The sequence below is a fragment of the Lupinus angustifolius genome, chromosome LG04 (assembly GCF_001865875.1).
Source record: "Lupinus angustifolius cultivar Tanjil chromosome LG04, LupAngTanjil_v1.0, whole genome shotgun sequence".
NCBI classification, from domain to species: domain Eukaryota; kingdom Viridiplantae; phylum Streptophyta; class Magnoliopsida; order Fabales; family Fabaceae; genus Lupinus; species Lupinus angustifolius.
The window spans coordinates 17,492,636-17,504,945 of record NC_032012.1 but is presented as its reverse complement, the minus strand read 5'-3'; the positions used below and the strand labels follow the sequence as shown (position 1 = coordinate 17,504,945).

The 12,310-nt window shown below is 31.7% G+C and overlaps 1 protein-coding gene and 2 non-coding genes across 5 annotated transcripts; all 3 read left to right on the top strand.

The window, feature by feature from the left end:
- On the top strand, positions 5,238-5,319 carry TRNAS-GCU. Its single transcript has one exon. It is a non-coding gene; the product is annotated as a tRNA-Ser (tRNA).
- LOC109346052 (ribokinase-like) lies at positions 5,304-9,799 on the top strand. 3 transcript variants are annotated; one of them, XM_019585414.1, is made up of 14 exons: positions 5,304-5,319; positions 5,405-5,489; positions 5,571-5,663; positions 5,754-5,843; positions 6,428-6,505; positions 6,615-6,689; positions 6,858-6,910; positions 7,389-7,539; positions 7,921-8,031; positions 8,493-8,619; positions 8,711-8,805; positions 8,919-9,057; positions 9,173-9,225; positions 9,386-9,799. In XM_019585414.1, exons 2-14 carry the CDS (start codon positions 5,412-5,414, stop codon positions 9,467-9,469), a joined length of 1,227 nt encoding a protein of 408 aa, XP_019440959.1. In that variant the 5' UTR covers positions 5,304-5,319; positions 5,405-5,411; the 3' UTR covers positions 9,470-9,799. The 3 variants fall into 3 exon arrangements, with proteins under 3 accessions (XP_019440959.1, XP_019440960.1, XP_019440961.1); XM_019585415.1 differs by lacking the exon at positions 5,304-5,319 and having other exon boundaries at positions 5,388-5,489; positions 9,386-9,504; positions 9,624-9,799; XM_019585416.1 differs by lacking the exon at positions 5,304-5,319 and having other exon boundaries at positions 5,388-5,489; positions 8,714-8,805.
- On the top strand, positions 11,996-12,067 carry TRNAD-GUC. The gene has a single exon. It is a non-coding gene; the product is annotated as a tRNA-Asp (tRNA).

Here is a 12,310-nt window from a genome sequence, read left to right as displayed (position 1 = left end):
TTCTTTAATATTCAATTTCCTACAAAACTCAAAGAAAACTTGGACAAGAATTAATAAAGAACTAATTTATTCAATCATGCAAAATTCACCTAAAAAGTGTTAATTTAAGTTGGTTTTCTACAATTTGCATAGGACAAGTGCCATAAAATGATGGTGAAAAGTATATACTTTTTGCACTTATCACACCGTCGCTGGGAAAACCATCTATGTGTCATCTTTGTCACCGACAATCAATTCCTGCAAGAGATATGTGGAAAAGAAAGGCAACTCAGTGCCACCATGGCCACCATCATAAGCTCAGATGATGGTGATTACCTTTGAGAGAGAAAGAGGAGCGCATCTCCCTAAAACTCACAAAGTGACGTTGGACTTCAGTTTATCACGTAGCAATTACTCTGGTCTTCGTCATAGCTGCATAGTTTACCTCTTTCAGCTTGGCAAAATGAGTTAGAGCAAGAAATTATGTTTTTAGAATTTGGGCCTCTTGGGTCTAAAGTATTGCCCAAGCCTATTGAAATTATTGAAAGAAAACAATTTTTATTCATTAGCCAAATTGCACATACATTGCTATATAAGGAGGACAACCTTTTGATGCATTGGATAATTACTATTCCGGACAATGATTTGGATTTTCCAATTGATCAAGTATTTTGACCCAATTTTATGTCTCTCGTGAGAAAGTCAAATGTGATGGATAAGAAAATGATATTCTTTCAAATTTAGTGGACCAAATCATTAGATCAAAAACTCAATTATTCAACCTTGAGGACAATGTTGATTTTAAAGGGGTCGGTAATGCTATGATGTATGTTAGAATATTTATTATGGAATTTACTAGAAAGGGAATATGATAGAATATCATAGTTTAGTATTTAGATTTAATTAAATATTAATATTACATCTAAAATTCTAGAATGTTCTATTATGAGATGATGATACTTGTATGGTCATCATCAATTTAGGATTTTTTTTAAATAGTATCTTGTTTATCCAAAAGGAATCAATGAAATATGAACCTTATCTTTTAGTATTATTTCTTTCCTTAGAAGTAGAATAATAATAATAGCCTAATTTCTTGATAGGAGGAATTTGTCTCCTATCATAAATACTTTATAGTTTACTTGTCAAGGATATGCAATCTCGTTAACATGAAAAACTTCACAATGACATATTTATGGAACTGTTACATATAGATTTTTGACAAAGAGATATGCAAAATTCCCAGATGTATGTCATTGAGGAACATAACCATTGAAAAGACAATGCAAAACTACTTGATCATTTGACAATAGTCTCTTTAACATATGCATAAAGACTTGAATTTCTATGGCAAGAAAGCTGATAAAAAAAAACTTACAAAAAAATGACTGTAGAGTTATACTAAATTAATATTATGGCCAAAATATTTTGTTTGACTCAGATTAAAGGCGATATTCATAAATCAGACTTTTCTTCACTTTGTGACAATATATTGATCTTCAATAAGTTGATCTTTTTCCAACCCTCTTAGATTATAAGAGTATATCAAGGTATACAATGCAAGTTCAAGGAAAACTACATTTTGAGAGACAAGTCTGCAAGATAATATAAAAAAATGTAACTTTGAGCATGGTAGCATATGCATTTAAAAATCAAAATTAGTATTATTAGTTTGGTTGTCAATTAACATAATAAATGTTAGCCTAGAACTGATAAAATGGAGCGCATAAATTCTAACATGGGTCATTTTTGTTAATAATGACATTCAAGTGCCATCAAGCCTTCCCTTATTTTCTCATTTTATTCTTTTTAATCCATTCTTCTTGACAATCGTGTGTTCTTGACATCATAGAAAATGGATTTTTTACAAATGGTTGGATTAGTTTGTGGATTTGGGTAAAGTGTTAATTGGTATTGTTTGGATTACTTTGACTATTTAATAAAAAGGAGAATTTTTATAAAATTTGATTTCCTCATATTGGGAAATTTAATTTTGGCATCATTACATGACTAATGATAAGTTATAGAAAATTACTCATGAAATAATATGAGGAAATGTCTTTGGATGAACAATTTCAAGTAGGTTTTTTTTTTTTTTGACAAATTGCCTTGGTAAACCATTCATCTACTACAATTGTGGCAAGGAAGGTCATATGAAAGAAACACAAGTGCAAGAAAAAACATATGAATGGTCATCTACTAGCCAACATGACTAAAGAGCCATCTGTCTTTGTGATATATGAGGTCACTATGGTTGGAAGCTAATAAAGGTGTGGGTATACACTTGTACCGTCCGCCATGTTTGTTATGACCGTCCTTTGTTTAAAACATATGCAATAGTTGTAGATAAGAAAGTGTTGTTGGGTGACTCCGATACCACTATTATTGTTGGAACTGTAGATGTAGAACTGAAATTTACTTCTAGAAAGACTTTGATTCTATTGCGAAAGCATAAAATGAAATTTGTGTATATTTCTCATTATTGATCAATGCATGAAAAACCTTATTAATAGTGTAAACTAACTAGCTAACAAACTAATAAACACATGTTGTAAAATAATTCAACATGTGTTAAACGTGTAAAATGTGGTAGCTTTGTTCTCCAATAGCCCCCCTCAAGCTGGAGGGTAAATGTTAATGACTCTAGCTTGATAATTTGATTTGATAACAATGTGATGGATCAAAATCTCGATCCTGATGTGATTGGATTGGATTTTCTCAACCACTTGATTATTTTCCTGGTCAGGAATCTTGACTATATTCCCATGGTTTTTCCATGGTTTTACATTATTGGAGGATTCTTTGATTATGCAAAAGAACCCAAGAAAATGCATCTCTTCTTGTTCTTTGGACAAGATTGATAATGTGATGATAAAGTTTGTATGGTTGTTATTTTTGTTGATCTTGTTGTTGTTGATGATGATCTTGTTGATCTAATTGTTGTTATTGTTGATGTTGTTATTGATCTTGTTCATTCCTAGACCAATGATCGAGTCTATGATGTGCTTTTGCATAGGTTCATCAAACTTCTCTACTTCAAGAATTTCTACAGGAACCTTGCCACACAAAGCAACATATTTAGAAAGCAACTTGTTGATTTTCTCTCCCTCATATTTCCTGAGAACTTCAAGTTTCTCATCATTCACAAAACTCGCTTGGAAGATTCCCAAATGGTGTGTAAACATAGTCAATGAAAATGTTGTAAGTGACATGGAGACTAACAATGGAAATTGGTTGAGAATTCCATTTCTTCAGAGCCCAAGCCAGAGTCTTTAATTCATCATGCACATCATTACCAACAGCATCATAGATTTTATCTGTTGGGCTTAAATCCATTTGATTGTGATGTCGATGAAGATGAATCTTGGAAGATAAGGATAATAATAATTGTAGAGAATGCGCAACGGTAACCAAAGTCTTCAACACGAAGACTATGATGGTTTCTCATTTTTTATCAATGCATGAAAAACCTTATTTATAGTGTAAACTAACTAGATAACAAACTAATAAACACATGTTGTAAAACAATTCAATATGTGTAAATATGGTAGATTTGTTCTACAATAGATTCTCTCAGATGTTATGCAAACTCGAGATATGAGGAAGAATCAAGACTCTTGCTTTCTCCTAAATCGGGCTCAGTTCACCCAGACTATAGGAGCATAGTTATATACTCTTACAAGAAATGAACTATTTGTCGGGAAAGGGTATGTCACTTTTGTTGTTTAAATTAAACAGTGATGTAATAAATAATTTAGTTCTATTTACATGTTGTGTGATTTTGATATTTGACATAGTAGACTATGTCATATAAATAAATATATGTTCCGACATGAGTAACTTATGATTAATTCCAAAGTTATTAGTGAATGGTGATGAAATTTTTTTTGTAGTCAAACTAAAGTTATGAAGAAAATCAGATGGGACATTTACTAGGAAATAAAAAATGATAGTACATCACTTTTATTGATGATTATTTTTATCATAAATATGTTAATCTTATGAAAAATAAAAGTAGAGGAGTCGGTATGTTTAAAATATGTTTGATTGAAATTGAAAACCAATTTAACAAATAGGTTAAAAAACTTTGAGGTGATAGAAACGCAGAGTATAATTCTAGTTTATTCAATGAAATTTATAAGATACGTGAAATTATACATGGAATATCATCAACATAGTCACCTAAATGAGCAGTAAAGATGAAATAAGATATATAGCTGTTATAATTGTGTAAATTAGAAGGATAAGTTCGAAGACGGACACCCTCATCTTCATCTACCATTCTTGCCCCCGTCAACAACAAGAATCATTTCACAACATGAACATTTCCATCATTGACACTTATTTTATGGATAACCTTTTCGAGCCATGCTAGAAATTATCTTACAATTGTCATTTCTTAAAACATAGATGAAATTGTTTGTGTTCAAACTTTCTACTAGAAGTAAGGATCATGTTTTTCCATGAAGAGCATCTTAATTATTATTATGAATGGAGAAAGAATGAAAAATGGAGAAAATGGGGTGGGGGTGGGGGTGGAAATGAATGGAGAGAGTTATAGAGAAATGAGTTTTGAGAGAGATGAAGAGGTTGGTGAGAGTGAATGAAGAGATTAAGTTTTTTTTAAAAACCAATCAAAATAACGTCATTTTAGCAAATTATTTATCTTAAAAAATATTACCAAAAACGATGTTGTTTTGTTTAAATAAAATAAAAAAAATTACATGTCATCCAGTGACGTGGCAATCTCGTCAGCATGGACACAAGATGTTTGATCATGTCAGCAGTTAACACTACAAGTAGATTAGACTGTTAATGTTAATTAAGAAATATGGACGGAATGACTAACGTGGTTTCACGTTGAAAACATTAATGACTAATTTGGTAGTTTAAAATTATTAAGGACTAGATTGATAAGGTCGAAAAATATGAAGGACTAAAATGAGCAATTACTCAAACTTTTAAATTAGAGCGAAAATATATTTTCGTACTTATAAATTACACATGTACGAATTTAATCCCCGAAAAAAAAATTTAAACTAGTACTAAAAGATTATGAATGTGAATAAAATAGTCTGAATCATAAAATATAAAATATGTTAGAAATAATTAATTTAACTTATAATTGATACTTTGTGAGACAATTATTTTTCTAGAGACCAAATTGATGTACACAATGAACAAGTGGTTAGTATGTACTCTTAAAAGGGATGGGGTGAGTAAATATAATACTTAAAATTGAATGTTGAAACCAAAAGGACGCTTTGGCCGAGTGGTTAAGGCGTGTGCCTGCTAAGTACATGGGGTTTCCCCGCGAGAGTTCGAATCTCTCAGGCGTCGTTTTTTATTATTATAATTATTTTTGTTTTTGTTCTTGTTCTTCAGAATTGTGGCCAAATATTCTGAGAGAAGATACTCACCACTAACTAACCATGTTGAACCTTTCTACCCCTTTTTCAAGCTTCACATTATTCAACACTCAACCTCCCCAGCTTGTCTATTTCAATCATGTAACCCAACCCGACTCATTTTCTTTCACTCTCTTCTTTCAATCCTCTAACTATTTGTTTTTAACGTTTTAATTTATGTAGTTTTACTCAAGAACGAGCCATGGGTCCACTACTTTGAAGGTCAACGTATCTTCCGAATCCAATGATTATTCCATTTCTCATGACTCTATTGTTGTACGTTCTCCTTCTATCTTCCATCACATTTATATTGTCATAGAAAGAGTGAGTGAATGAATGAATGGCAGTTATTATAAATATGTGCAGGTAGGGTGTGGAGGTATCTCAGTTGATTTCTTGGCTGCTGTTTCTGCTTATCCTAATCCAGATGACAAAATCAGAACCACCAATTTGAAGGTACTATTACTATACTACTCATCTCATCAATTCAAAAAAAGGCATACATTTGTCGCAGTGACATTGCATTTGCTACAATTGTGGGAAAATGTCATACGGATGCAGTTGTGGAAACTCATGAAACCACGATATTGTTGTTACAATTGCGGTTGCAGAGCACAATTTAAAACACTTGCTTGGCACCCCTTTATTTTTTTAGAAAGCTATACTCACCTCCTTGAGATTTATTATAATTACACTAACCTTACTAAGGTAATTGTAGCTTTGGAAATAGGAGGTTGTCAAGTGTAATTAAGCTAGACATTAGTGGAGGTAAGATAACTGTTCTCCTTTATTCTTATCCTCATTTATGAGAAATGAAAAATCCTAAGTTTGTCTTTAAAAGTATCAAATGTCAATTAAATTAGTCTAGGACAAACCATATTAGCGATTAATTTGACTAACACTTAATATTCTTAAGGATCACCTTGTTGAGATTTTGTATTCTTTTTCAGCTGACAATTTTGTGTATTTACTCATTATTATTATTAGTTGTTTTCTCTCAAATCCTTTCTTAACTTTGACCTTGTGCATTCTTTTTTCAGATTCAAGGAGGTGGAAATGTAGGCAATGCTTTAACCTGTGTTGCTCGCCTGGGTCTCAAACCAAGGATCATTTCCAAGGTATATTTTTTAATTAAATCTAAAATAATATGATAATATGTTTAATGTTGTAAGCTTGTGCTATTACTATAGTGTGTATGTGTTACAAACCTGTTTGGCGCCGATTTAGGTTGCAAATGACAGTCAAGGCAGGGACATATTAGATGAACTACAGACTGATGGTGTAGACACATCCTTTCTTGTGGTAACTTCTTAATACAATTCTGTCTGTAATCTTCTTCATGGATCTTCAATTATTAAGACTTCTTAGCATGTGTTATAAGATTTTAATTTGCAGCTATTTATTTAGTTGACGGGTAACATTAGAATTTCCTTTTCTTCTTTGTGATTGTCTATTCCCTGTTATCTGCAGGTATCTAAGGAGGGAACTTCACCATTTACCTATATTATTGTGGATAACCAAATGTAATGGTCACTGACTTATTCTTACCTCTGGTTTAATAATCATCACTTTTCCACTAAATATTTTCGTTATCCAAATTCCAAAGCTAAAGAAAACAGCATGAGTTTGGTGGATGTAGTTTAGAATCTGGTCACTCTTATCTGCAGGGTTTTGAACATAAAATAGTAGATACTGTTGCCTGTTTATTTTCCTCGTCGAAGAAAAATGCAATGAACTGTAGCTGCAAACTTCATACTTAACTTACATATCTATTTTATGTCTCTCCCCATGTCTCCATTTTTTTGTTTAAATCATCCTTAGACACTTCACAATACCTTAAACTTGTTTCAACCCACAGCCGGTGCATGATTGAAAAGGAGAAACTGTACATTAATAATGAGATGCCGCTATTCATAATATTATGATCTTAAAGCATTTGCTGTCAGTGAGGCTATTGAAATTTTTAATCAAATTTGACTTGTTCTAAGTGTAACTTTTCAGGAAGACCCGTACTTGTATACATACCCCAGGATATCCTCCTATGATACCAGATGATCTTTCACAATCAAGTTTGTTATCTGCACTGCATGGAGCAAGAATAGTTTATTTTGATGGGAGGTTATATGAAACTGCTCTAGTTGTTGCCCAAGAGGTTATTACCTATATAACTTTCATGCAATTCTGATGCAAACTCTAAGGGCCTAATCATATTGAGAGGTTGAAGCTTCTATAAAGAAAATATAAGTTAAAGCATGCAAAAGCTTATCAAAGAAGTATTAGCTTTTATACAAGAAGGGGAAGTGTGAGTAGGTGATAACATTTCAAGAAATATAACATGCTAGGCATAATGGATATGGCAAGTCTTTCAATCAGTAAAACCAAATTAATTTTCTTTTGTTGTTTTATATTAGTCTTTAATCATTCTGTATCCTAAGTGTGAATTTTTTACTAGCTCTTCTGTTAAAAGGAAGATGGGGATAGGAGAGAGTTTCATCTGAATGGAAGTAAACAAAATATATATTTTTCAGCACAGGCAGTTAGGAAGAATATACCCATCTTAATTGACGCAGAAAAGCCAAGAGAAGGGTTGGATGATCTCCTGAAATTAGCTGATTATGTTGTATGCTCAGCAAAGTTTCCGCAGGCAAGTACACTAATTTCTTTGAACTGCTATGGAAAAGAAATGTATAATACCACAGTTCTCACCTCAACCTTGTTGTCATGCGCAAAAGTGTTTAATTGATTTAACATTCTACTTTTTCTATTCTATCAGTTCATCAATATGTGAATTATTGACCGAGTATATTATTGCTGTCTTAGCACCAGAGGAAAGGACTGTTTTTTTGTGGCCTACTCATGCATATGTTATTTCAGTCATCTATAAGCTTATATACTTTTTTTTGTAGTGGGAAAGGGGTCTTTATTTTATAATACATGTGGTAGTATCAATTTCCTTTTCTGGCTTCTGTAACTTTTTTTTAATTCCATATAATATCTGTCTATTTTACTGAAAATTATTTTTACTCTATTCTGTGGTGTTTAATTTCTTTTAAGAATCAATAAACACACATGAATACATGATGTACCTTCTTTTTCTGTTGACAGGCATGGACAAAGGCATCAACTATTCCACAAGCACTTGTTTCTATGCTATTAAGGTTGCCCAACATCAAATTTGTGATTGTAACTTTGGGAAAAGATGGTTGCATAATGATAGAGAGAAGTGTTGATGGTATATATTGATGTTAGCGAGTAAAATCATTGTATGTTGTATTTGCTTCTATTGTAAACAGGTCCTTCATCTATTATGTCTTTTCTGGCTGCAGGTCCTTCCACAGAAATAGACATAGACAGCTTAGTAGAATCACTGAAGACGACGAAGAAGGAGACTGTAACCATTCCAACCTGTATATCATCGGTAATGTGACTAATGTCAATGAATCTCAGTAACTCTTTTCTCTCTGTTGTGATATTTACTGAAGTGAAGTTCAACAACTATTTAGTTATATCTTTTACCTTTAATTCATGCAGTCAGTGGAAAAACTGAAGGCAAAAGGTATAGGAACAGTTAGTGGGAGATTATACATTGGAACAGCTGAGAGTATTTCACCGTCAGAGCTTATAGATACCACTGGTGCTGGGGATGCATTTATTGGTGCTGTTCTCTATGGTAACATAACACCTTTGTTCTATATCCTTTCGCTACAGCCTTGATGGCGCCATCTTCTTTGTTTTCTCCTATGTGAATATATTGATGAGATCTCTTGTCCTTGATTTGCTTTCAGCTATCTGTGCCAAGTTTTCACCAGAGACAATGCTATGCTTTTCTGCTACTGTGGTACGTCTTCTTAACTCTTAGACTCAAGTAGCAAAACAACTAGGAGGAAATTGCCATGCTTTATTCTGTACTTCAATTACCAATTTTATTTATGTATTGTATACCTATTGAGGGTATGGCTTAGCTACAAGAGGCTTATGCATTTTAATGCTAATTTCAGGCAGCTGCCAAGTGCAGAGAATTAGGAGCAAGAAGCGGTCTTCCTTATCGCACAGATCTGCACTTAGCGTCCTTTATGCAGTAAATTTTCGAGTATTAATGCCTTTGGCCAATAGAAGAGTTATCTTCAAAGTTCAAAGAGCTATTTGATGGAATTGTTCGGTAGAGTTAATGATCTTGGACAGTTAATTAATCTCTGTTTTTATATTGGCTTCTTGATCTTTGATTTATTATTACAGTTGGAGGATGGGACTGGACCTTGTGTTATTAGTTTAACCTTTGCTTTCAATTGTTGAGTTCCCATCATGGATTATAGTGAAATCATATGATAGTGTTATATGCATGCCACTTATGCAGAAACTTTTTATCCCAAGGTCTTTTAAGATGAGTAAAAGGCAATATTCCGCTTTTACTGGATTGGTTTATTTCTTTGTGGAACATTATGGTCCAGGCTCCAGGCTATTTAACATTTCTTATTACTTTTGGAAACAATATTAAACCCTGATTTTGCTTAATGATATGCATGATGACATGTCATATCGCAAGGATTAGACAAAATTTAACGTTGACTACCCAACTCAACATTCACTTTTTATCTTGGTTTAAGATCGACTATGTCAATGAACACGATTTATGGAAAGAAAAAAATATATTATGTTGTCGTTTGATTTGTGTAGTAGCTGACTCTATCTAAATATATTATACATTGGTACAAGTTTGTTTCTCTAACTAACTAGTAATAAGGTTTTCATTCTTCACTTTAATTCTAAATCATAAGAATTTATTCTATAAAATCAAGTTAAAATATTTTGAGCCAATTATATCAAATATTATTATTTTGTCAAAGACACTTTCCGAAGACTTAGCTAATATAGCCATGAGGCATGAAGCATTTGGTCTTGGAACTTTGTCTTGTCATCTTGAAATATATCCTTTTTAAGAATAACCAACTAGAAGTATATTAGAGTTGACTTACTACGTATATCTTATATAACACTAAAATATTTTACCAAACATGTGTTAAAATTTAGTTGGGAATCACATTTTATTATAATTTAAGCAGCCCTAATATTGTTTTTATATTCTTTCCAAATTAAAACTATAATTTGATGCGGGATTGGAAAGTCTCTCTGTTTTATATTTCTAGAGTGTTCAACATGTTGAATTATGCGTTGAAGAGAAAAGCTTCTAGAGATGGCACAATCCTTCAAAGTTTGAAGACTTTTGGAATCTTTTAGCTTCTATAACTAAATTTTCTTGCTTAGTTTTTGTTAACATTCCTATCTAACCAAAAACAATTATACTCAGAAGTCCTTATCCAGTCATTTTTGAATTTGCCTTAGTTTACTAGTAGAGTCATTTGGCAATACCATTTCAGCAAAATAAAAAAAAAATTGAAAGTCATCAAATATACTTGTTAGATGACTAAACATTTATTTTTTCTTCATTTTCTACCACTTTACGAATTGTGTTCGAAAGAAAATGAAAGATTTAACAGTCATGGAAAACCTTCATTTATTCTCCATTTCTTATCCAAAACCTAACTCAAACCAGTAATAAACCTTGATGTAAAATTTAGGGGCAACCATATTTAACTACATTCAATCTCTAATTAAGATTAATTTGAGTGGCAAAAAATATGCATAATTGTTTCAAAGTTTTAAAATAATATTTTAATTCTAAAAAATAATAATTAACAATTACAAGTGTTTAAAAATAATGTATATTTTTCTGTAGTAACTAAATCAGAATAGTTAAGATAAAACAAATAACTCGATCAAACGACTAATATGCATTCACCTTCTCTGTATTGTCAAAGTTGTACTTAATTCAAAGATAAGTGAGAATTTTTCAAACATGAATGACTAAGAACATTAACAATAAAATCTTAAAATTGATATCTCAAGTTAATATTCTCTTACCCATTCAATTTTAAAGGTAAATTTTTGCACATAAATATAAATATTATCAATACTAATTGATCTATAGAAATCCTTAAGTCGGTGAGATTTTTGCTAACTCAATAGTTTAATTCCTAAGTGCGATGTTTGTTGAGATGAAACACACATCAAAATGGATTAATTCCTTATTCATAATTTAGTAATACAAAAAAAGAGACGTGCGGCTCAAAACAAAATAATTTGTCAAAATATACACCACTTCAGCATAGACTCATTTTCATGTAATTTTCATAATAAAAACAATGACTCAGAATATAAGTCTTATCTCTATTTTAGCCAAATGCAAATATGTCACGTAGGATTGAAAAAAGGAAACAAAAAAAAACTGATACCTAGAGCAGATTTTTGTTCACATGAATGTTGATAATAATTTATGCAAGAACAATTATATTCCAGTAAAATAACTACCAAATAATTTAATTTTAATATCCTTAAAAACAATAAAAATACTGATGAAGAGGTATATTACTACACACTAACACCGCAGTGTGCATATATAGGATAATTTTCTTATTTCTTCTATCAGAATGTAACAATTTTTTTATGGAAAAATGTGTATAAAGTTTGAAGTGTAACAAAGAAAGAAAAATTAAATGTGCAAGTCATAAATAAATGATATGTACCCAGCGCCACGAAAAAGTTTAAACAAGGTCGTTGTAGTATAGTGGTAAGTATTCCCGCCTGTCACGCGGGTGACCCGGGTTCGATCCCCGGCAACGGCGCTTTTAATGTTTTTTTTCTACTGTATTTTTTTTAAATAATTGGGCTGCTATTAGCCCAGCCCGTGGAACTGGTTTTAAAATTTTATGGCAATGGAATAAATAAATACATTCATAAATGTATATTACAATACCCCTTTATTTTTCAAAACCTATTTTTCCTTCTCCTGTTTCGTACTTCCATTTTAAAACCTTATGTGAAAATTGTCCTCTATGGAAGTAGATATTTATGAAAATATTTTAATT